The following is a 25,517-nucleotide window of genomic DNA, read 5'->3' as shown; positions in this document are numbered from 1 at the left end:
TATTCCACTGAGCTTCCTTTTGTCTAGATTAAATCAATAATAAGGGAGAAAAAATTCGATTCTAAGCAGAAGGCTGTATCCATACATAAAAGGAGTAGGAAATAGTTCTATTGAGTGCCAAATCTGAGGCTATTTTGTTTAAATGGACAGCTCTCCCAGCATAGATCAATATGCACAATAGTCTTATTGCTATTCATTTATTAAATTGTCTGAGGTAGGGAACCCCTCTTCATTAACAGTATTATTTCAGGGGTGATTTAGAGACTCTGTTTCAAAAAAAAGTTCTGAAAATACTTTTAATGCTGAAATTATTAATATGTTAGAGACCTTGCAAAATGTTTACCTATGAGAAGTACCTATGCTGAAACTTTAATTGTAACCTATTTTTATTTTGCAAATAGAGTATTACCATGTGGTGATACCATGTGGAGATTTAAACTTTTCTGAGAAGGATAATATTATTTTTTAAAAAATGTAAAACAATTCTAACCTGGCTGGTCAGCATACAGAATTGGAAGCCCTTTCTGCAGGAGAAAGCGATTTGGAACCTAGTTAAGAAAGAGAATGACCAACCCAGGTAGACAAGACTTGAGTTTATTTATACGATTCATATCTCCCTTCTCCAAAGGACATTTACAAACTTAATTTCAAAAATAAAAGAACTTCTGAAGGACACACGTTCACGTTTTCATGTCAACATTACAGGAATGCGCTTTTGTGATAAATTATTGGTTGGAAAGGGTCCAGTGGAATCTGGCATCAATTAACTTAACACTTCATATAAGCAATAATAAAACATTTATTTTAAAGTCTGACATATATTACTTAGAATAGATACAAAGTTCAATTTGTAATTTTTAAATTTTACTGCTATTTCAAGCTACCTGAAAGAAAATACCTTAGTGTGAAAAAAATGTTTTGATTGTTGTTCATAAGTATGACTTTTAAAACAAGCACTGTTAGTAACAGTCCACCATATGTACTTGCGCAATTAGGTAGGTCTGATAATGAATGGTATTATCTTAAAAGAAAGAATATTTGTTGGGCAGGTGCAGGTAAAATAATTTTTGGAGACTCTTATCATATGCAACTCAGAATCCAATTCAAGAAGTTGATTTGTTTTGAAAAGTACAACATTGAACATATTCATAAATCATTGCTTAGCTCCCCACTTTGAATATTAACCTGCGTGACCGAAGCGCACCGGAGCGGTGAGATAAGGTAGTAACAACATTGTACAGCTGATTGATGGAGGCATCCATGTGTTTTTAAGTAGCTTCTCATACACATTTTCCTGTCCGAAAATAGAAACTTGCTTGTTTTCCATGTATATACAAGTAGCCTGTGAGATCCTGGACTCTGGAAAGAAAAAAGTTGAGGTATAGCACTGATCAAAGCATCCAAATGCATCTATTTGGCTGGAATTCATCCACGTTTCTATCAGCAGAGACGTTGATGGACGCGCGCCTCGGCAAAGGCTTCAGGTGTCTGCACCTCTGAGAAATTTGTTGTCGGCATCGAATAACTGAACCCCTCAACGGCAATATATACAAAGGCATTTTATTGTTCATCGAAGACAGGGAATTAGAGCCATCAGAAATGACAACTTTATTTTTTTCATAATACATATATTTATTGCCATCATAGTTCTGCGATTGTCGTAAAATTCGAGCCAAATGGAATTCAGACACGCGCACAAGTTTTGGACACGGACACATAGATAACAGTATAGAACTGTACACAAAATAATTACAATTTATTAAACACACTGTTTTAGCACATCCTTCATGGATGGAAATGAGCACCATATCTTTTATGAATATATATTTTTCTCTCTCTCTTTTTTTTTTCTACAGCACCAAAGAAATCCAAATAGGAAAAGGAGAGGTGAAAATTGGGAATCAAGAATAAGGCTTGTTTCCATCTCAGCCACACTATCTTTTTTTTAAAATTATTTTCAAAGCTTTTGCCATATGATTCTGCCCTCACTGATGAGGGCATCAGTACTTCCTAACTGGTACATGTATATGTGACGAGTTGTTTTCTGTGGCATCCTTACTCAAAACTCGCATGTGGCCTCAAATGGGTGGGTGGCACCAAGGTATGTTTCCTGTTGATTTCACATGTTATTCGTCCTAATCTCAGCCAAGAAAGCAGACAGGGCCAACTTCGAATCCAAACTTCTGATTCTGATCACCAAAGTCATTAATCATTACATCAACGATAGGGACTTGGTCAATTCTCGGTGTATTGATTTCAATCACAGTCTTTTCGTAGCCTTTTCTGGACTGTAAAGCGAAGCAGAAATTGAACAAGTTATGCAATCATTTTATGGTTTTAACACAGATGTTATTTTTTTTCTGAAGCTTCGGAAGGGAGGTAGGAAGATAAGGAAGGAGAGTGGTAGCACAGATTTGCTATTATTGAGGTCATACATTCTTCTTGTTATCTCTTATGTCATATGTAGTTTTAAATACTGAACGCTGGCACCTCCATTTCCTATTTAGCTATAATTACCCAACTATAAGACTCTAATAAATTGCGCGGTTGAAGAGAATCTTACTGAATTGGTAATTACTGTTTAATAGGAAAAGTAATGTTGGTGTTGGGTTATACGCCTACATAAATAATATGGAATAATAAGATACAGTCAAATTTTCTTAAGGAAAACTTGAATCTAGGAATTAAATGCAAGCGGTGGGAGCAGTCCCGCTGGTGTGTGTGCACCAGCCTGTGTGCAGCGATCAGCACGTTTCCACTGCCGAACCCAGAGCACCTGCAGCTCCGCTCCTTGGCCGGGAGGCGGGGGGGGGGGCTGCTCCCTCGTTGCGGTGCCTTCTCTTGAGCCATCGCGAACACTGGGCTTTCTGGGGGCGGCTATGGGCCATTTTCTTACATGCAACTCCCAGGGTGTGAAAAAGATACTTCCAGAGGACAAAACGGAGGAAAGTAACAGTGGCGTCTACACTGGTGTCATGGAGTGCCAACCAGCAAGCCCTCACCAACAGGATTACCTTCGGTTGTGGCTTTAAAAGTATGTCTACCTGCCCACCTGGCATGGCTCAGTGGTTGAGCCTTGACCTATGAACCAGGAGGTCACGGTTGGATTCCAGGTCAGGGCACATGCCCGGGTTGTGGGCTCCATCCCCAGTAGGGGGCGTGCAGGAGGCCGCCGATCCATGATTCTCTCTCATCATGGATGTTTCTCTCTCTCTCCTTACTGTGTGTCTTAGAGGTTTCTAACATCCTGTAATGTCCACATGTCGGTGATAAGCATCGAATCTTAGCAAAGGCCTTGCCTCGGTGACATGGGGCCACACGGAGGGCCGTGTGCCGCCCGGGCCCGGGCCGCGCAGCCGAGACTCACCGCACAGCCGTCGTGCAGCGCTCTGATGTACGGGCTGTTGTCGTGGGACATCTCCTCATCGTTGGACCCCAAGAACCGGAGCGCCCTGCCATACCCTCCGGCGGCCGCGTCGTACCAGGCCGCCGACTGGTGGCAGTGGTAGGTGAAGTTCTGCCGCGCGGACGCCGTCAGCAGCTTCAGGAAGGTCATCTGCACCATGTTGATGGCATTGCCTTCCACGTCCAGGTAGGAAAGCTGGGAACGAAAACGCCACAGACACGTCAAGACCCCGCTCCTCTGCTCGGTCCTAACGGGAGAACATCCCTGTCGGCAGGGACCCGGGGAGCGGGTCTCAGAGCCATTTCCCTTTAAGGGAAGTGGGTGCTGAGCCAGGATCTTAAGAAATCGGGGCTGTGTTCCCACCTGAGCTGCTGTGAGCGCTGCTGATCTTTGAAAAAAAAAAAAATCACTTTATTTCTTTGCTTCCGTTTCTTCATCAGAAAACAATTTTGTTTCCAAAAAGCCCTTCCTTGCATTTGTGGTTTCTAACAGTAAAACCGTGGAGATTGAGGTGTCTCGGTGTGACGTAAAGTGAACTATGTTTACGCTGTCTGATGGCGCCGACTCCTTTAAAAATGTCAGCGTGTGCCAACTGGAAGCAAATTCTTAAACGCGTCCCTGCAGTTCCCACGGGGCCCTGGTCTTCTAAGGCAGTTCCGCTCGGACCCGCCCGCGTGCCCATTCTTAGCCGGGGGACTTCCTCATTCTGTGTGGCCAGGCACAGCGCCGGGGGATGTGTGTCAGTAAACATTGGCTTTGGATTGAGTAAGGGAAATAGTCCTAATTGCAAAGTCTTAAAAACTGTCTCTTTTACCAACGTTAGAAATTGTCTTATCAAAGAAGCTGGGCTCAGCTGAGAAATATAAATTTAGATTTTCAGAAAAAATTAAGGAATTCATCCAGATTATATTGAAATGAAATCTTATGGAAGTGAAGAACACAAAATGAAATTGTCAGAATCGGCCCTAACCGGTATGGCTCAGTGGATAGAGCGTCGGCCTGCAGACTCAAGGGTCCCGGGTTCGATTCCGGTCAAGGGCATGTACCTTGGTTGCGGGCACATCCCCAGTGGGGGGTGTGCAGGAGGCAGCTGATCGATGTTTCTCTCTCATCGATGTTTCTAACTCTCTATCCCTCTCCCTTCCTCTCTGTAAAAAATCAATAATATATATTTTAAAAAATAGTCAGAATCGAAGATACTAAGTAGATCTATTCTCTCTGCCTGATGTTTCCAACATAAACCATTTTTATGATGTCTATCTCAGCCAATAAAATGTATCTCTTATTGATGATTATTTTAGCAAATTTAGTAGATCTACATTTCTTTTGATAGAAAATTGTAGATTTCTCTGAAGTCCATGCCACAGGAGTGTAAGAGCCACGGGTCCCGCTTCGTGTGACCTACACTAGCACCATCAGTGTCACGAGACAGGAAATGGGAGCCTCGTTTACGAAGCTCCGGAGAGACCGTTGCGTGTTGAGGTGACAACATACCAGTTTTCCCCTCTTAAACTCGCTGAACCAGCTCCCCGGCTTCTCCTTCGGCCACGAGGAAATCCTCACCTGTTGCGAAAGAGCAGGGAAATCAGACAGTCGGTAAACAGCATGAACAGTAACAGTAACAATAACATACACATCAGTAATTTCCAGCGGGAGCGAGATGCTAAATGGCCACTCTGGATAACACAACATGATATCGAGGGCAAACTTTGAGATGGATCCTGGGAATTCCCATTTAGTGAAGACGCGTCATTTTCTCCGTCTCCTTTAATTGCTCAGAAGGAGGGGAAACCATCTGGGAAAGGCAAGCGAAGGGCTGCAGGGATCACAGCTGGGGCGCCCAGCTCCCCCTTGCCCAGGACGCCCTCACAGCGCCGCGCGGCATCAGCCACTGGCGGGCACCGCCAGCATTCCGTAGCCAAGGTCGAGTCCTCATCAGTGTAAGGGGGTGTGTTTTCCTCTTTGCTGCAGGTCTTTGGGGGCGCCAGGGGCTCTGTGATGCTTCCCCGCGTGCCACGCAGGTGGGAAATGCAAGTTTGCTTTGTCTCCTGCCCCTACTCCCCACCCTGCGCATCTCCCTCAGCAGATCAGCTGCACATAAAGCCATTGTTTTGACTTAGGGAGTTTCTGTAACTCTGAGACACACGCCATTTCCTAAGAAAATGCGGTTTATTAAAAAAACCATAAAGGCAAAATTTCCCACCTGTATTGTGTTTGGAGACTATAATTATGCCGGTGAAAAATCTTCCATTATATTAATAATTAGCTTTTAGCTTTAAAGATAGAACTCAAATATACTGATACTGCTGGGAGAAAACCAAGAACTGAGTTCGGCCCTAGCCGGTTTGGCTCAGGGGACATAGAGCGTCGGCCTGTGGGCTGAAGGGTCGTCCTGTGTTCGATTCGGGTCAAGGGCGTGGACCTCGGTTGCAGGCTACTCTCTACAGCCTGGCCCGGAGAGGCAACCAATCGATGTGTTTCTCAGTCTCTCCCTCTCTTTTCCGTTCTCTCTGAAAGTCAATGTAAGAATATCCTCGGTTGAAGGGAAAAATTAAAAAAAAAAAGAAATGGGTTTGAAGAGACTAAACATTTAAAAAGTATGCATGCGTGGAGAATACTCTTCTTTTATGTGAAAAAGTAACGCTTTATGAAACTGTATTTCCAGCATAAGGCACAGCTGTGGGTTCTACCACGTGGGGGGTGGCGTGAAGACTGCTATACATGCACTGAACCTGAGGATCGGCTGGTCGTGGAAAGCCCTAGACTTCCAGCGAGCACACAGGTGCCTCAAGAACACGTGGGTAAAATACAGGAGAAAAGTAGTTAACACCACCCACACCACTTGGGTGCCTTATTCATGTTTATGCAAATGGAATGCTCTGATTACTCTAAGAAAAGCAGATGAGTGGAAATATGACAGGGTAATTTTCCTGTTTAGCTCAATATTGCAACAACATGGCAGGAACTGTCAGCAGTCACCACCAACACGCTGGCACTTACCCCCTCGGATTTCCTGTCTGGGTAAATGCACGTCTCGCCGCCCGACGTGAAGTTGCAGTAAACCTTGAAGGAATCTCCTGAGCAGCCTTGGTTAGGATCGATCCAGTACTCACCTGGAGGCGGGGGACAATCAATAGGTCATGGACAAAGGTCGTGGGCAAACGCATGCCGGTCTGAAATCAGCTGCATTATGGACCCAATTTCATTAGAGAGAGAAGGAGGTAAAATAAATATCCGCCCATCTCTCCCCACAGGGATTTCTCGTACGCTTTCGGTTGTCTTGGGGTCTAGGTTCGAAGAGGTAAAAAGTGACCCTTTTGTCTTGTCTGCCTCAGAGCTGTGCCCGTACCCCAGGTCCTCTGCCTGGACACCCGCTTTTATTCCTAGCGCGCCTCTTCCTTTCTGTCTCAGCTTCCATACCACCTCCTCAAACAGTAACCTTCCATTCCTCCTCAAACAGTAACCTTCCATTCCTCACGTGCAATGAATCGCATGCACACGGGGGCAGATATATGCTCCACCTTAAACCCGCCGGTATTATTTACCACCGAAAGCAGCCGAGTAGAATAGCCCAGGTATATCTCCTCGGTTTACTCATTGGTAACAGTGGAAGGGGTGGTGGTATCTACTCGGCCTGAAGGATTACCCGTGAGCATTACTTTATGGCAAAAACTCCTCCTGGCAGTCAATGTCCTACTCCTCTGCACGGGGCCCTAAGCGGCAGGTGGAGGCTGTGCAGCCGTGGGCAAACGACGGCCCGCGGGCCGGATCCGGCCCGTTCGGCTGTTCTATCCGGCCCGCGGAGCCGAAAGAGCGGAGGGTTCTCTTGCTCTCCCCTCCACTCCTTTACTTTGAATTTATATTAGTTCACACACACACTCCATCCATGCTTTTGTTCCGGCCCTCCGGTCCAGTTTAAGAACCCATTGTGGCCCTCGAGTCAAACAGTTTGCCCACCCCTGCCAAAACCGGTTTGGCTCAGTGGATAGAGCGTCGGCCTGCGGACTGAAAGGTCCCGGGTTCGATTCCGGTCAAGGGCATGTAACTTGGTTGTGGGCACATCCCCAGTGGGAGGTGTGCAGGAGGCAGCTGATCGATGTTTCTCTCTATCTATCCCTCTTCCTTCCTCTCTGTAAAAAAATCAATAAAATATATTAAAAAAAAAAAAAAGTTTGCCCACCCCTGAGTTAGAGCTGCTTTCTGTTAACGCCCGTGCCGTTGCCGTTGGGTGGGTAAAGATGGTAAGTAGGTTTGAGCAGTTGCTCTGGTTATTGGTGGGTGGATGAAACAATGTTTTGCTCCAAGCTTTCCTAATTCTTAAATACTCTGCTCCTCGGATCAAATAGGATTGTTACGCTACTTCATCATGTTGACTTTACTCACATTAATGTCAAGTAAGTTAGGGTATAGGAGGTAAATAATTATACGGTGACATGCACATGTGTGCACACACATAAGCCCCGTTCGATGACTGCTATTACAAGGCAAAGTGCACCTATGTTATCTATAGTCACCCGAAAATGATCTTGTCGTAATTTAACGAACCCTTATTTAACAGACACGGGTTTTCCAAAGTAGAGCTTGCGCTATGCAGCGTAAATGACTTTTTCTGTCTACAAGGCTGGAGTTAATAGATCGCTGGCTGGCGTTCTCCTCGGAGGCTGTATTAACGCTTAACGGGAACGAACGAGCGGACGCCGCGCCTCGGAGCTGCCAGGCCCCGTGTCGGGCTCGGCCATGTGCCACGGACGTACCGTCGGGGAAGTCGGGGTGGCTGAGCTGCAGGTCTTTGCACGTGCGGGCGGGGTTGGTCTGCGTGCCCATGGGGAACTTCATGTGCTCGATGTCTTGTTTCAGGGAATTGAGGGAACCGAATATTTCCTCCATCCCGTCCGAGTAGTCGAGCGTAGCATCCCCCGCGTCGGCCTGCATGCCCTCCGTGTGCCTCCTCGTCTTCTTGGGTGACAGGATGGGTAAAGGCTGGATGGCCTCCCCGGGGGGGCCCTGCGAGAGAGATGACAGACAGGCCGTGTTTCCTGCGGTCGGACAGCCCGCACAGCTGTTACTGCTGGTGACGGAGCACGCACTGCGTGGACATCTGTCAGCAGCCTGCTCTCAATTATTAGTTAGTCCTCAGTCACAGGCCGTGTCCCCACCCTTAGCTTTCAGCCCCCGAAGACGGAGCACCCCTTTGAGGCTCTTGTGCCGTCTAAGGAGGTGTCTGTTGTGCTTGATGATAACTTATATGATGATACTTCAAACCTTTTAAATGCACCGTAGCTTGTTTCAAACATTTATAAAGGAACAAACTCAAAAGAAATTGCACCTTGCCAAAACGGGTTTGGCTCAGTGGATAGAGCGTCAGCCTGCGGACTGAAAGGTCCCAGGTTCGATTCCAGTCAAGGGCACGTACCTTGGTTGCGGGCACATCCCCAGTAGGAGGTGTGCAGGAGGCAGCTGATCGATGTTTCTCTCTCATCGATGTTTCTAACTCTCTATCCCTCTCCTTTCCTCTCTGTAAAATATCAATAAAATATATTAAAAAAAAAAAATTGCACCAGACTCGACTTCACACTAAGTCGTCGATCCATAGCGTTATGGGTCGGATCGTGTCCCACAAAAACTCACACGTAGAAGTCTGGAGTGCCAGTTCCTCGGAATAAGACCTATTTGGCAATGGGGTTGCCGTGGCTGTAATTAGCGAGGTAACTGTGAGAGCGTCAGGGTGGGTCCTAGACTGGCCTCCTTGGAGTGGGGGGCGATGGGGGGCACAGAGACCTGCCTAGACAGAAGTCAGCGTGAAGAGGCGTCGGGTGGTCTCCATCAGACCTGGCCCCCAGCCCTCGGAAAGAACCTGCCGACACGCTGGTCCAGGGCTTGGGCCCCCGGATGGACAGTAAGATGCTGGGGGTGACCCACACTGATCCCCCACAGCGGGGAAGCAAGCCCAGGCCGGGAGCCGGGAGCCTTTTCCCAGGACCCGTCACTCGGTGTGAATCCTGGAAAGGCCAGCGTTCACACGGGGCGGCGGGGGGGTGATTATTACTGCTTTTCTTATGTCAGATGCAGCAGGAAAACAGTGCCGGCCCTCTCTTTGCTCTGAGTGTCAGATGTAAAGGTATCTTTGGGGCAGACCATCAGCTGCTTTCATGAAAGTCTGACATCAAAACATATGCTTTTCTTAAGAAACTAATAGAGCAGGACCATCCGAATAGATATAATGCGAGCATCTACATTCACACAGCAAAGCCAACGCTAGGGCGAGCCTCGGCGCGCAGACCGAGAGCTTCCTGAACGTGGCTGCTGTTCCCCAGAGAATCAGACGTTGGCAGGATGTGCCTGCTCCCCCTCCTCACACATTTGGAGGCCTCGTCTCGGGACCCGAGGAGCCACGAGGCCCCTCTCCTCTCCACGCACTCACCGGAGGCCCGGGGGGCCCTGGCAGGCCACTGTCGCCCTTCTGGCCAGCGGGTCCCTGTGGGAAGGAAAAGGAACAAGGTGACCAGAGCACAAGGCACTGGGGCCGCCTCGCTGAGAAGCGCCGAAGGCGCGGGTACTCACCGTGGAGCCTTTGTTCCCCTTGGGACCTTGAGGGCCCTGGAAAACGCAAGAGCAAATCACAGAGGTGAGGGGGACGTGTGTCCCTTTGGGGCATTTGTACGTCTACTTTATAAAGCTCTCTTCGCTGGTACTTACTGGTAAGCCCGGAGGGCCAGGTGGCCCGATGGGACCGGCAGGGCCTGGAATTCCCTAGGGAGAGAGTCAGCCGCGTTAGAGGGTGTTTCTCAGGCGTCACGTTGCCATGGTTTGCAGAGCAGCGCACAGCGCAGAATTCAGAGCGCAAACAATGCACGAGCAGAGCTTCCGTTTCCCACTGTCTGTCTAAGAAACAGCTTGGCAAGACAGTCTGTCTTTTCCCCATGTTGCTTCAATGTCTACATACATATTTATGTTCCTGCAGCCTTCAGAATCATGATTTGCAAGTGTTGGGGATCAATACGTGTTAGTGCGATCAACTACCGAACTGTAACTTCCGTGATCCGAACTTGGCACGCTTTTAATTTATCTACTCTAAGGTGAAATAAATTTTTCTTTGAAAACAGCGCTGATGCAAGGAGATTAGAATAAAGACGCTCTAAATCCGCCCCCTCGGTCAAGTACGAAGGCCTTGCACGTGCCGTGTGTGTGTATCATGGGATGGACAGGAAACTGATGTCTCTCCTCACCCCGTCGCCCTTTGCTCCTGGAGATCCCTGGGTCCCGGGCAGCCCTCTGTCACCCTTCTCGCCTTGTTCTCCCGGAGGCCCGATCAGGCCAATCAAACCGGGGTGCCCCTGTGGAAGGCAGAGAAAGGACATGTTAACACTACGGAAATTACAGCTAGGTTGTCCGTTCTAGTCATAAAGTAACGGCGCATTAAATGTATGAAACAAAACTTGAACTTTCGGAAAGGATGTGGGACGAAGACCCTCTCTGTCCACACCTCACATGACCGCTTCCTGCTGACATAGAGACTGTGTTGAGGGCTGGGAGGACCGTGGCATGAAATGCTTTCTAAAAATAGCATCTTCAGCGTTTCCTTTACTGACCGGGGATTCCCTCAACTACAAGACCAACAATCACCAGATGTGAGATGTTGGTGAAGTACACAACTGGAGACTCATTGTTTTAATAGGCATCTTATTTTATGCGGAATGACTTCTATTCTTAAGAGACTGTGCAGTCTTTAAGAAATATACGGAAACTTCAAAATAATCCAAAAATATTAATGCCATTCTGAAAAAGGCTTATTTTACACACACACAAAAAATGATTTGGTGCAGCTCAGTATACATTTTGGGAGATCACATGACTATCTGCTCAAATTTTTCCTTCCACGTTTAAAGCAGAAAGACGGGCCTTTTGCTATTCCCCGTGTTTACTTCTGAATTCCTATTTTAGCATAACCTCGTGCTTTCCCCATCCGGTCCCTCCGGGGCCACGGAGAAAAGGCAGCGCTGCATTCTGGCACCTTCTTCACTGCGACTCTGTGTATTCTCTCTTGTCTAAGTCCTTGGTTAGAGCAGTGAAGACAGTCCTGGAAATTTCCCTTTCGGCGACTTTAATCTGCCCAAGTGTGGTCTCTGCTACCAGAATATCAAAACTGTACACACAGACTTAGTCTCACCTTCTCGCCCTTGGAGCCAGGGTCACCTTTGAGACCAGGTAATCCGGGAGGGCCCTAAATGATGAGAAATAATAAATAAACACACAGAGAGCGCATCATGTTACTATGACGAGAGCAGGTTTGGCTTTGGTAACTCTGCCAACATAATTTTGACCAAGTTTAAAAAATAATGATGATCAGCGTTTATTTTTCAGAATTCTAAACTATTTTGTACATTTAAACCTCTATGGTTGAATATTTAACCGTAAAAATGAAATATATTAATGATCATTTTGATTAAATAAATATGAAGACAGAAACATAGTTTTTCAGTTGAGAAGGGTAAATTTTTAACTGCACTAATTTTAGAAGAAGGGGTTTCCAGATAACATCCATTCACTCAACTATTTTGGCATTAAACTCAAACTCAAAGATTACGCTCTTTCCAGTAACATTTTGAAAACCTCGATTTGGAGCACGCTGGGTGGGAAGGTCGCGGTGGGGGGAAGCTGGCGGGGACGTTGCTTGCTGGACATCGGCATTCCAATGACCGCTCCGTCCAGCCCGGAGCCCCTCACTCACCGGCTGGCGGGGAAGCTGGCGGGGACGTTGCTTGCTGGACATTGATATTCCAATGACCGCTCCGTCCAGCCCGGAGCCCCTCACTCACGGCTGGGTACACTCACGCCTCTCACTTCTCACCTCCGAGCTTTATTTAGAAAAGCATTCTAACAACAACAACCGTGTCAAAGGATTGTTGTCATGAAAGAAAATCCAGTCCTACAAAATCACTGCCTAACCTGAAGCACAAGGTAAATGTTAATTATTATCATTCGTTTTTGCATGCCCACCCGCTTCCTCATCGCGGTCTCACAGTACAAGCGACAGTGCCCAAAAGGGGAGAAACCCTAGGAATTCTAATTGCTCGGGCTTAATGAGAACTATACCAGACGCTTATTTGTGTTTCTAATGCATTTTAAATCGTTCCTATGAATATTATTCATGAAGGAGGTACAGGAAATTCTTATTTAATACCTCTAAGCTAATAATCTCCATGAAATGACAACATCTAAGGAGGAATTTGCCAGGCAAAAACCAGTTTCTAATCATTTTCATTCGCTGGAAATAGCAATCGGGGAAGATCTGATATGAGCAGTAGTTATAAATAACCCTCTGAACCGGGGACCCATCAGAATACTAACTCTGCCTTGAAAGCTGTTATTCCAAGTGGACACAGTCTCTAGTTCCCCTTTAGGGTATTGTAAATTGAAAAGCCCTAGAGAAATACATAATTCATAAGTAATACTGTGGAAAAGAAAACAGGGGTACGTTCATAAGTGTCTGGAACACACAGACATTCCCCCTGCAGCGCCGTGCACCCCAGACGGCGCACTTCGATAAACACCACAAAACTCCGCTGCCTGGACGTCGCCCCACACTGCGATATGGGGAAACAATATTTAATTTGGTAAAAAGCAAGCGTTCGGTTGAGCATGCTAATCACTATGGAATACCGCACTCCTCGACCTGCTTACAGAGAGTTCACATGTAGCGTAAAATAAAAAAATCAAAATGCAGTTTAGAACCCGGGCTAACGCAGGCCTTCATGGTTTGAAAGAGAACGCTGCTGGTTCTTTTATTGATCAGCCTGTGGAAAGAGGGACCGTGGGGTAGTTCTAAGGTAAACGTGTCCAGAGATGAACACTGAGCAATTTTTCAGTGACAATGGAATGAATAAAACACAATAAAAGCTTAGGCCCAACACAGAGATGCTAACCTGCCTTCAAAAACGAAAATAGCTCCTGAAACGTCCTAACATCCAGAATAGAGGCTGTGACTGTTCCCACTTCCAGATGAGCAACTTCCCTAGAGTCGCCCCGCCCGGCAGTGGGAGCGCATGGCTCCAGGCTCAGTGACCTCAGCCCAGGGGTGGGCAAACTTTTTGACTCGAGGGCCACCATGGGTTCTTAAACTGGACCGGAGGGCTGGAACAAAAGCATGGATGGAGTGTTTGTGTGAACTAATATAAATTCAAAGGAAAGGAGCGGAGGGGAGAGCAAGAGAACCGGATAGAACAGCCGGATCCGGCCCGCGGGCCGTCGTTTGCCCACGGCTGCCTTAGCCAGTGACCAGGACCCGCTCCTCCTCGCTCAGATCCAACAGTTGCCCCCAAAAGGGAATCTCCATTAGCTGAGCCTCAAAGATCACTGAGTGGCCATGGAAGACACCCTCGAGATGACTCCTGCTGCTCTCACCTTCTGAGGACCAAGTAGCATCTTCACTGAAATGAGATCTCACAGTCAACCGCTGTGAAAAAGCAACGATATGTCCTCAGAACAAGCAGCCGGAGAGGGCTGGCACCACGCTCTCACTTCTGACCCTTCCCAGGTGGCCCTGGGCCCGAATGGGTCGGAGGCGCTCTGCCCCTCCCTCGCTCTGTAAACGCACATGTACCCAAGAGCCAGAAGCACAGACTTCTGCGAGCCGCCTCGGGGGCCTGTCTGCCGGCTCATTTGTAATATGACCGTTTAGCCGGAGGAAAGCTCCAGCAGGCTGTTTATTTCATCCGGGAAAAAGGTCAGAATACTTACTGGAAAAATCTGAAATAACAAGGACAAAACCTCTGGCGAGTTTCAGGGTGACATTAAGTCGAAGGGCTTCCTTTCTCCAGGCTCGCACTCTGCAGTTAGGAGCACCCCGTATTCACGGAGAATATTCCCTAAACAGTGCAGATGCGGGGTGGCGGGGGGGGGGGGGGGGGAGCTGGCCCAGGGCCTGTGCGGTCCTGTGTGCTGACTTGATAATCTCCTGCCTGAAGTCACTCAAAACTTGGTAACTTTTATTCAGTCACTAAAATAACTGATCTTTAACTTTTCAGAGAAAGTTAAGACACTCATGTTAGAGGAAATTCTGGTGACGTTTTTATTAAAAGGAATGACCCCAATTCCCTGACTAATTGAGAATGTGAGGCCCCGTTTCGATGGCTCTCTGTGTATGTAAATGTCTCGGGGGTAAGTGCTCAGTGTTGGTCTCTGTAAAATTTAAGCTACGACACGGAAGCCCTCGCCTGTTTAAAGAAATGAGCGTCGCCGAAACCGGTTTGGCTCAGTGGATAGAGCGTCGGCCTGCGGACTGAAGGGTGCCGGGTTCGATTCCGGTCAAGGGCATGTACCTTGGTTGCGGGCACATCCCCAGTGGGGGGTGTGCAGGAGGCAGCTGATCGATGTTTCTCTCTCATCGATATTTCTGGCTCTCTATCCCTCTCCCTTCCTCTCTGTAAAATATCAATAAAATATATTTTAAAAAAAAGAATTTAAAAAAAAAGAAATGAGCGTCCCTCGCAGAGTGCTGTGTGCCGTTTGGATCCATCCCTTTACACGTAACTATTTCTGGAAAACGAAGTTCAAATATCTCTACCATGAAACAGACTCTCTCATGTAGCAAGCAAGGATTTCAAAACTGAGATGTGAATTCTCACGTTCTGCCCAGGTTAGCAGGGCGGGCAGCCTGGCTCCTAGAACCACCTCCATCTGTGAACGCTAAGCGGGTCCGCCCAGTGCTTCACGCATCTGCCAAGCACCACGCTTGCCCATGGCAGTGACCGAGCCCGGTCCTACCTCTCTCCACGGGCGGGGGTTCATGTTCTCGCTCCGCTGCGTGACTGACTGACTGCCAGAGAGAACATTCTCTGGCGAAGGAAGCCCCGGCGGACTGGGCCAGCACCGCCGTTTAAAGGCCGTGCCCGGAAAGGCAGGCGGTTGCACGCTTTGGGGGAAGAGACTGGCCGGGCTATTGGTGGCATTTTATTCGGAGCGGCGACCTTTCTTTCAGCCGAAGGACAGACCCAAGGAAAGACCTCCTAACCATGGGGCGTATTTTCAAAGAACCTATCCCGATTACCTTCCTCTCCTCCGGTGTAAGACACTTCCGTGAATGTTGCACAAAATATAGAGCCGTTTATAAGCTAGAATGACTGAAGTTGTGGCTCATAAGCGATTTCGTTTCTGGAATTCTCCCCTCCTAACAGGAAGGGTGCTACTCACCAAGGGACCGGGCGGCCCGTCTTGGCCTGCAGCTCCGGGGAGACCTTGTTCTCCCTGTGGAAAATAAACAGGATTGATTCCTTAAACACAAACGTATTTCTTTTATCTTAATTTTGGAAGAAAGCAAACATTGCCTGTGGAGTCCCTCACATGGAGAACGCCTACAATTAATTGTAAGCAATCTCGCGTCTTCTCCCTTTGTGTGGTATTTGTCTACAGGTACACACACACACACACACACACACACATGTGCTAGGTATAAAAATATGACATCTTTGTGACCTCAGGGTTTCGTTTTCTACTCTGCCTTTATGAGTTAGAATTTCACCATGAACTAATTAAATAAATGACATTCTGAAATATTTAAGGTTTTCATTATTACATATTTCCCGAATTCCCTTCAAACATTCACACTCTTATAAAACAGTGCTGACAAAAACATTTTCATTTAGAATTGTGTTGTGTTTTTTTAAAAAAATAAAACATCACAGATGCTCACCACAGGCCCGGGGATGCCCCGAAGGCCCTCTGGACCGGGCTTCCCGGAAGGGCCCTGAGGACCAACTGGGCCAGTTTTTCCGGCAGGACCTTCGGCACCTGCTTCCCCCTGTTAGAAAATACAATACAGGCACACGGGACTAGTGAGGAAAGATGTCTTGTTATTTCATGAAAAGTGTTATGTCTAAAAAAAAAAGTGTCAATCTAGACATTGGGTCATGTATGCAAAGCTGTGTAGGCATGAGCTTTGCATACATAACACCTACACAGCCGACCTTACCTTGGCGCCCTTTTCCCCTTGCCGTCCCTCTGCACCTGCTGCTCCCGGAGGACCCTGCAAACATAACACAGTCAGACTTCGTCTGCACTTACAGGGCCACCCGTGACATAAAAACCTCGGCGTTCCTAAATCTTGCAGCCAACTGATGTAGAGAAGAATCATTTATGTTGCATAACCTAATATTCAAAGTATCAAAGAAAAAGTTTTTATAATCCCCATGATATTTACATTTTCTTCCTAATAATTCCGCCGCATTATTCATGTCTTCACTTTCGGCATTTCCTAGAAACCTTTCAACTCGACACAAACAGGGCTCCGGTTTTGATAGCCCACCACAGTGAGATCTACACATACATAGTCATAATAAACTAATTCTAACACCTGTACAACTGACAATTACTATGGAATATTTATTTCATTTCCACTAGTTAATTGAGTTTTCATTATTACTCTAACAAGCATGCAATGCAAGGAGATGGAATTTTCTGCACCAGTTCAGACACAAGTCCTGAAAGTTTAAATGAATGATCTCGAGAAAACTGCATTCGTTTTTCCCCAGACTCTCTTGTTTACTTCAATTTTTGCAAGGAATTGTGCTGAGAGTCAGGGACTGAGATTGAGGTTGGGGAAAGGAGGGGAGATGGTGCTTTGTAAGGTTATCATGTTCACATTATGTTCATCAGCCCCAGAAATTGTTTTTCAGCAAAATGCATGGAACGGACTTGGTTTTCGAACAGCTGTGAGGCTACCCTGGGTCTTAGCATCTCATGGCTTATTGACAGCAGCTACAGCCTCGTCTCATGCCTGAAGGAAATACACATTCATTCTCAAGGATTACCAATGCACGACAGGGTGTGCGCGCACTACAAATGACAACTTAATTCCCCTCCTTGTTCAATAACTGTTAGAATGTTGACTGCCAGTATCACCGCCACTTGCAACATTCTGATCAATATTCCATTAGGAAGGCTTTCACTCGTGGGGAAAAATGATAATACATGTGAACACGTCTTGCCATTGCTCGTTCGGCACTGGGGCGATAGAGCTTAATGGCTGTTGGTCTATCTTTCTGGGTCTCCAGTGTGGGGAGGCCAAGGGGAGGAGGCATGTTGACTGCCTCAAAAGAGACAGAGCTTGCTTAAGCTTTCATGTTCTGGTGAGAGGAGGAAGGGAAAAGGGGCACTCGGTCAATGAAGAGAAATTGCATTCCAAGAAGATATTTACTATAAACCAAATGCATTTCTGTCAAAGAGGAATGTCTGTAAATATCAACTCAAATTTATGTTGCTGGGAGACGAGAGGAAAATCTACTTACACTCTGTCTACGAAGATGGTTTGTGTGAAAATGCCCCTAAAATAAAGCTACCAGAGGAGAGCAGCTCCGTCCTTGTGGATTTCTTAGGGAGATCGAGCCCAAGAAATATATTTGGTGTTTCCCACCTACCCACGCACAAAGTACGTGGCAAAGAGACTAGAGGAGGAGCAGGCATAAATGCTGCGAGAGGCGGGTCCTCAGAAACTGTGTTATAAACAGTACAGCAGTAAGGAAGACAGGGCGGAGAACCTAGCACCTACTGTCACCAACATCTCAACAAGGTCTACGCATTTACACTGAGGGGCCAGATGATGATGATCTCTGAACACATAATAATCTGGCCACTCAGTGTATATCCTATATAATCCTATATAATAAAAGGCTAATAATGCAAATTGTCCCCTCAACCAGGAGTTCGACCAGCAGGCAGGCCAGCTAACCGCCCATGTCCCCTCCCCCTGGCCAGGCTGGCCGGACCCCACCCATGCACCGGCCCTCTAATACACACACACACACACACTGAGTGGCCAGATTATTATGATCTCTGAACCCACTCAGCGTATATCCTATATAATCCTATATAATAAAAGGCTAATATGCAAATTGTCCCCTCAACCAGGAGTTTGAACAGCAGGCAGGCTGGCTAACCGCCCATGTCCCCTCCCCCTGGCCAGGCTGGCCGGACCCCACCCATGCATCGGGCCTCTAATATACATATATATATATATATATATATATACACACACACACACACACACACACACACACACACTCTCTCTCTGAGTGGCCAGATTATTATGTGTTCAGAGATCATCATAATCTGGCCACTCAGTGTACATATCACTGTAGTCTTTTGTTAAGATCCTTCCTCTGCTTCCAAATCAGAGACGTCTGCCCATGGAAAGCGATCTACCGTTTTATGCTGATGGCTCCTGAGCCCATCTCATAGATCCTGCATCCGGGTTCTCACAGCGTCTTCGGTAGCCCTGGCCTGTGACACTCCATCTCTCTGGGATGCACTGGAGCTGAAGCTCCCAGCCCAGGACACCGCGACAGAGGGCGGGCTAAGCACGAAGACACGGGGGCTGCTGTTCACTGTGACAGCCTCGGCCTGGCCTGGCAGCTCGAGTGGGGTCATTGCCCAGGTATTCTGACAAACTGAAGAAATCGCCCTCTTCTCCAGGATGCACATGTCTCAGCATCATTGTAATGCACCGCTTGCATATATAGTGTATGGATTTACACACACAGGGGATAATGCGTGGATGTTTCCAATAAAGAATTTTAAAAACTTACTCTTTTCCCAGGAGGGCCTGGCGGGCCTGCCTCGCCCGAGGGGCCGGGAGGACCCTATAAAATGAGAAAAACACATTTAAGCCACTGGGTGCTGTTTTACGGCCCACAGCATTTTTCAGAATCAGGACTGAGCCCAACCCTCCTCCATCTCCCCACATCTCTCTCCTGGAGAATCGCAGCCCTTCTTCAGATGCCTCACCTGCCTTTAGGCAACTGCAGGCAGACGCCTGGTAAATCCCCAGTGAGAACTTCCTCAGAGCCGGAAGAAAGCGATCACAAATACTGTGTTCTTTTAAAAAGTGCTAATTTCCCCCTGGCCAGTTTGGCTCAGTGGATAGAGCATTGGCCTGTGGACTCAAGGGTCCGAGGTTCGATTCCGGTCAAGGGCATGTACCTTGGTTGCGGGCACATCCCCAGTAGGGGGCGTGCAGGAGGCAGCTGACTGATGTTTCTCTCTCATCGATGTTTCTAACTCTCTATCCCTCTCCCTTCCTCTCTGTAAAAAAAAATCAATAAAATGTATATTTAAAAAATAAATAAAAAGTGCTAATTTCTCTCTGACAAGCATCCAACAGACGTGCTAACTGTAGAAGCATGTGGCGGTAATGCCACTCAGATCGCATACAATAGTGCATCTCCGCCCCTCCCTGTGCCACGCCAGCATCGCTGCGCCCAGGAGCACGAACCTGCCGGGCCGGGCCCACAGCGCCATCGGCACAGAATGAGCCCCCGCTCCGAGGGCAGATCTCCAGGGGCGACGCTCTCCACACAAAGCTGTGTGAGGGGGGCAGCTTGTCTCTGGCTGCTGCTCAAGCTCGCGCCCGCCCTGACCAGCCCCGTGGCCACACGTCCTGTGTCATAACCAACCACACAGCGCGGAGCTCGGGGAGGTCAGTGCCCGGAGGAGTGATGCACAGGACACCCCACAACCTGGCTGTCTTCCCCCGGTCTGTCTGTGACTTCCACGGAACGTGTATTAACCCGAGTGGACAGACAGCTGAATTTGATGCCGTCGGGCAGAACCTGATGTGACTACATATTTTTTATTATGAAGGCTTTGCTTATATTTCTTAAATCACCTCGAGTTAGAAATACTCCATGTAAGCTTGCCTTTTAACTGGAATTGAAATATCACTGATAATTCTTTCAGAACAAATGGTTATTTCTGATTTTCTTAAATGCCTCGAGGCTAGGTAAAGACTAAATAAAAGCAGTGGTGCTTCCTCACCGGCTGCCCCGGGTCTCCATCCTCACCCTTGTCACCACCGATGCCATCTTGACCCTGTAACAGGAACAGGAAATGAGCCCGATATTTCTCACTATGATTCACTTTTATCAGAGAGAAGGGTACAGTACACTGTCCTAGTCCGTGAGCTGAACTATAACCAGGACGACAAAGTATTCTGCTCTCTCTGTTGTTCTTCTAAGGACGGTGGTATCTCTCTCTCTTTCCATAAAGATTTGTGAAACTGTGACCACATCCAATTTAAAATATAGTGTGCTCTTTTTTAAAAAATTATTTTTATTGATGAAACATATTACAGAGGTCCCCCGGTTTCCCCCCATCGACCCCCACACTGTCCCCCCAGGCCTTCACTGCCCTATTGTCTGCGTCCATGGACTATGCACATAAGCATGTAAGTTCTTTACTTAGTCTCTTCCCACCCCTCCCCCTCCCTCTGAGGTGAGGGATTAAATGTTCTCTGTGATTAATTATTAGCAAGAGAGGCGCTGGGAGCACCCCCACCCTCCATTATGTTCCACGCTACTCACCGCGGGGCCGGGCTCCCCGGGCGGACCGGGATCTCCGGGAAAACCAACAGGGCCCTAGAGGGTGTTTGCAGAGGGAAGGAAATAAACGAAAACTATTTATTAGACACTCTGACGTCTAAGAGGTAAAGGCCATGGCAGAACCATGTGAGAATGTCTCCCTTCTTCTCCCAGCAATGGCAGAACCATGTGAGAATGTCTCCCTTCTTCTCCCAGCAATGTCACAAACCAGGGGTGGGCAAACTTTTTGACTCGAGGGCCACAGTGGGTTCTTAAACCGGACCGGAGGGCCGGAACAAAAGCATGGATGGAGTGTTTGTGTGAACTAATATAAATTCAAAGTAAAGGAGCGGAGGGGAGAGCAAGAGAACCGGAGAGAACAGCCGGACCCGGCCCGCGGGCCGGAGTTTGCCCACGGCTGTCACCAACGCCGGCAATCGCTGGAGGCTGTGCTGGCTTTGTGAAAAGTCAGTCTCGTGTTTTCCCATCTGCCTGCGGAAAGCTCCAAAGTGGCCTCGACTTCGGTGCCACTTGGAAGGGGACCAACTTACCGGGTTGCCCTTCGGGCCATCGTCCCCTGGTGGCCCCTTGGCGCCGGGGGGTCCAGCCGCGCCGGGGGGCCCCGCTTCCCCTTTCTCTCCTCGTTCTCCTTTGGGGCCCTACACACGGGACAAAAAGCGGTTACCGTACAAGCTCTAACCCAGACTTTCCCCCAGTTCCCAGCGGTTTCACCGGTAAGCCAGGCCCTGCTCTAACTGCAGTTATGGGAGGACGCCGACGGTCATCTGTGGGCGGGGGGACTTGGACTTCGGAGACGCGCAGGCCTGCACCGAACCCCGAGCCCCCGTCTCCTGGCTGCGCTTCCCGGCACTGCGTTCGGCTTCCCACAGAAACCATCGCCTTCCGTGACCGGAGGAGGAGGACACGGGAGAGGAACGGCTAGACGGCTAGTGGCAACCCTCCAAGGGGGCGGGAGGGGGTGCGGCTCCCAGGGAGGGAGGGCGCCCACGTGGGTCCAGTCCCTGAATGCGGGCGACCGCTCCCCGCTCGCTTCTCGCTGGCGGAGAGCGCCTGGAGCCTTTGCACACGTGTGTCAACCAGTGTCTTCGCCGGTGCCTGTCGGGCCAGAGGACTCCGGTCGCAGGGCGGTGTCTCCGGATTGCCAGCTGCGGAGCAGCTGCCCGGTGTCTGCGGTGAGCTCCGTGCCTCCCAGCCACAACCAAACACCTGCCCGGCCTTTTCCGGGGCCTCCCCAGCGTCCGTGCACCGGGTTTAACCGGACCTTAGTGAGAACACGGCCATCCTAACACAATTTACACTTTTTTTTGATGTAGCAATGTTGGTCTGTTAGTTTCTTTTGTGGACAATCCACCACCACACCGTAGACCATACACAGCTCAAACCGGAAGGCTCTGCCGTAGGCAAATGTGATTCGTGCAATTCCCACGTTAATCAAGGCACGCAGGGGAAATGAAAAGTCTTCAACGGAAACGCTCCGCGTGTCTGCTTCCTTTGACAGAAAGGCCAGGCAGACGACTGACTGACAGCGAGGAGGGGGGCTACATGACCAAGCTCTCGGGGGGCCCCCCGAACACCCCCCTGGAGGGAAGGCCCGCGCTTACCCCCGTGCCTGCTTCCCCGGGCGGCCCTGGGTTCCCTGCTTCTCCAGGTTCACCCTGAAACGAAGAGATCGGATGAGCATCAGCACATGGAAGGGAGGGCTCACACTTGTAAAACCGCCTTCAGCGAGGACCACGATGTCTGAGACCAGCCCTTCAGACATTCTAGTCTCTAAAAGGCAGAGGAACGTGTCCTGTTACTGACGTTTCTCTCTCGGGGGAGAGGCCAAAGCCACAACTCTCGCTGGTTGGTTACCAGGCGGATCACTCACCCAGGGTCCCACCAGCCTCACAGGACAGACCGCTGCTGCTCCCAGCCCAGTGTGTATCTGTGCTACGTCAGTGTTCATACAGTTAAGTTTATGGATTCAACAGCTCCAGGTCTTTTTGTACCAAAATGTGAATTTATCACTGACACATAAGCAAATCCTTTGGTAGAATGATTCTCCTGTAAACTGTATTGAGGCCTAAAGAACATAGAATGTCTTTGTAAGATGCATAAAGGTACATAGATACCAGTTAAAACTGCTCCTCTTGAGGATATACGTATTATCCATTTGGGTGGTTATTTTTCTACGTTAGCAGACGGATAACTAAGCCTCCAAGACTAATAGGTTTTGGTTAGGAAAGTCTGTTACTAATTCTTTGGCCTTAGAATGCCGGCAAATAACGTATCAGTACATTCATATGCCAAGCTTATCCACCCGATCAGAGGTACCAGCAATTCTGAGGCAGAAATGGTTCTAAATTTTTTAAAAATGTAAGGCCTGAATGCTCTTTAACATTTAACTCTACTCTCTCAAATATTCCCATTGCTCATACATTTGTTTGAAATGCATTACATGAAACAGAAACAGAATCCCGGGGGCCAGGCTAGCTTATGTATATAATTCCTTCCTCGATGAAAATATGCACATATTTTAACTTCATGAATTATCTGCATAACGACGGAAAATATCAAGTACTTTCATTGTGTATAAGAAATTTTCTTCTCAAGAGGAATAGCAAATATTTCCAGTTTTTCAATAAGTCTTACAAGTAATATTTATTGAAATAATATTGTATTTATATTATTTACAAAGCAATGAATCATTCAGCTATCTGAGTATGATGGAATGATATATGTGATATTTCTGTCATTATTCGTATCTCCAAAGTAAATCTTTAGTTTGCCATTCAGATCAAATGCTTTCTATATGGAATATTATAGTCTACTGCAGGAGTTCACTTAGGTGTGACATTTAAAACAGTCGAACTCATACAAGGAGAGAGTAGAAAGGTATTTCACAAAGCATATTTGTACCAGAATATCAAATTGTACATCTTAAATATATATAATTTTTGTCAATTACAGCTCAATGGAGCTGGGAAAAAACTCAAGGACATCAAGCCCTAGCCGGGTAGCTCAACTGGTTAGAGCAGTGGTCGGCAAACTCATCAGTCCACAGAGCCAAATATCAACAGTACAACGATGGAAATTTCTTTGGAGAGCCAAATTTTTTAAACTTAAACTTCTTCTAATGCCACTTCTTCAAAATAGACTCGCCCAGGCCGTGGTATTTTGTGGAAGAGCCACACTCAAGGGGCCAAAGAGCTGCATGTGGCTCGCGAGCCGTGGTTTGCCGACCGTGGGGTTAGAGTGTCGTCCTGATACACCAAAGTTTGGTTGGTCAGGGAATTGACCAATGAACGCATAAATAAGTGGAACAGTAAACAACAAATTAACCTTTCTCTAAAAAAGTACACACAGAAATACAGGAAGCCTATTGACCATGCTCAAAGTACCTTCTTAGCCACCACGTTAACCCCTGGTGAGACCACAGAAATTGGAACTAGAGGGGAAATAACTATTTTTCTAGTCACCCTCTGTATATTTTGTTGTTGCGTTTTAATCCTTGTCCACTATAAAGTTAAACTAGATTCTTAAGGATTATTTCCATTTTTTCAAATGAGGAAAATGACAGGTAGCAAAGAGATGGGTTTGAATTTTGTTAAAATTTAAAGGTAAGTTTTCACTACAAAAATCTCTTCACTTAGAGAACACCACACCTATGTTCATTTGTCAAAAGTTCATATTCAAATTACCTTTTGTATATGAGAGCCACGTGTGCACAAAGTAAGTGAACCATTATTTAAGAAGAAATTAATGTTGTGCAAAGGTTAAGTAATGTCCCATTTAATATCTTTTGAATAGGACAAAATTCCAAGTAAAAAAATGTTACAAGCCTACATCAAATGGATAAATCTGTCTTTCTAGTATCAACAAGGCTACACCATATTCATTCTAGAAAGTCATCATTAATATGCAATGATACAAATTCTGTAGAGAGCTGTGCGATAAATTTTCAACTATTATTACTCAGCACGCCACCGTTTTGCCTCATTCTATAACACACTTGCTCAGGTTGAGAGCAAATGGCTCTGTATGCCTTTTGTCATAAAATATGCATGAAATCCCCAGGCCCTGTGCTGATACAATCTCTGTTTTGAGGAAACCGTTCAAGTGCAGAAACCCATCTGCAGCAGATATGTATTCTATGGAGTCAGGCTACACATGCTCAGCAGACAGAGTGCAGCATGACTCAGGGATACGCTTCTCTTTCCCTGTATTTTTTTCACTGAATTAGGGACTGGAAATAAACTTTCCAAAATAAAAACGAGGAAGCATTCAGCCAGAACCAAAGCTGATACCAGAAACCTGTAATCTACAGCAAATGACATTACTCCAGATGCTGAAAAAAATGACAATCAGAATCTCACTTCTATCTGGCTGTCACATAGAAGCGTATTTTTTGGGAAAGAGAGAGAAATGAAACTTTTTATGGTGGTGACGCTGGTGGAGTCGGCCGCACCTGAACTGCAGGAAGTGGAGTCACCGCCCCGGTCGACTGAGTGTTTCTCTGGAGACTGGGCGTTGGCTGGGCTACCAGCTAGCAGGGGTGGGCAAACTTTTTGACTCGAGGGCCACAATGGGTTCTTAAATTGGACCGGAGGGCCGGAACAAAAGCAAGGATGGAGTGTTTGTGTGAACTAATATAAATTCAAAGTAAAGGAGCGGAGGGGAGAGCAAGAGAACCCTCCGCTCTTTCAGCTCCACGGGCCGGATAGAACAGCCGAATGGGCCGGATCCGGCCCGAGGGCCGT

The 25,517-nt window shown here is 47.4% G+C and overlaps 1 protein-coding gene across 2 annotated transcripts in view; it reads right to left on the bottom strand.

Annotated features, from left to right (window-relative positions):
* Positions 1–576: 576 nt before the first annotated feature.
* The window catches only part of COL11A1 (collagen type XI alpha 1 chain), a 299,743-nt gene continuing 274,802 nt past the window's right edge, over positions 577–25,517 (bottom strand). For both annotated transcript variants that reach the window (XM_080648023.1, XM_080648024.1), the window contains 18 exons: positions 22,377–22,430; positions 21,306–21,413; positions 20,758–20,811; positions 20,213–20,266; positions 18,985–19,038; positions 16,374–16,427; positions 16,095–16,202; positions 15,596–15,649; positions 11,574–11,627; positions 10,633–10,740; positions 10,103–10,156; positions 9,968–10,003; positions 9,828–9,881; positions 8,161–8,410; positions 6,407–6,519; positions 4,901–4,969; positions 3,368–3,601; positions 577–2,288 (listed from right to left, as the gene is read on the bottom strand). In XM_080648023.1, coding sequence (XP_080504149.1) covers positions 2,142–2,288; positions 3,368–3,601; positions 4,901–4,969; positions 6,407–6,519; positions 8,161–8,410; positions 9,828–9,881; positions 9,968–10,003; positions 10,103–10,156; positions 10,633–10,740; positions 11,574–11,627; positions 15,596–15,649; positions 16,095–16,202; positions 16,374–16,427; positions 18,985–19,038; positions 20,213–20,266; positions 20,758–20,811; positions 21,306–21,413; positions 22,377–22,430 — 1,659 coding nt within the window. In that variant the 3' untranslated portion in view covers positions 577–2,141. The remainder of the gene's footprint in view (positions 2,289–3,367; positions 3,602–4,900; positions 4,970–6,406; positions 6,520–8,160; positions 8,411–9,827; positions 9,882–9,967; positions 10,004–10,102; positions 10,157–10,632; positions 10,741–11,573; positions 11,628–15,595; positions 15,650–16,094; positions 16,203–16,373; positions 16,428–18,984; positions 19,039–20,212; positions 20,267–20,757; positions 20,812–21,305; positions 21,414–22,376; positions 22,431–25,517) is intronic.

The sequence above is a fragment of the Plecotus auritus genome (genome assembly GCF_963455305.1).
Source record: "Plecotus auritus genome assembly, chromosome: 12".
NCBI lineage: Eukaryota > Metazoa > Chordata > Mammalia > Chiroptera > Vespertilionidae > Plecotus > Plecotus auritus.
Note: the sequence above shows the minus strand (reverse complement) of the source record. Positions and strands in the feature narration are given on the sequence as shown.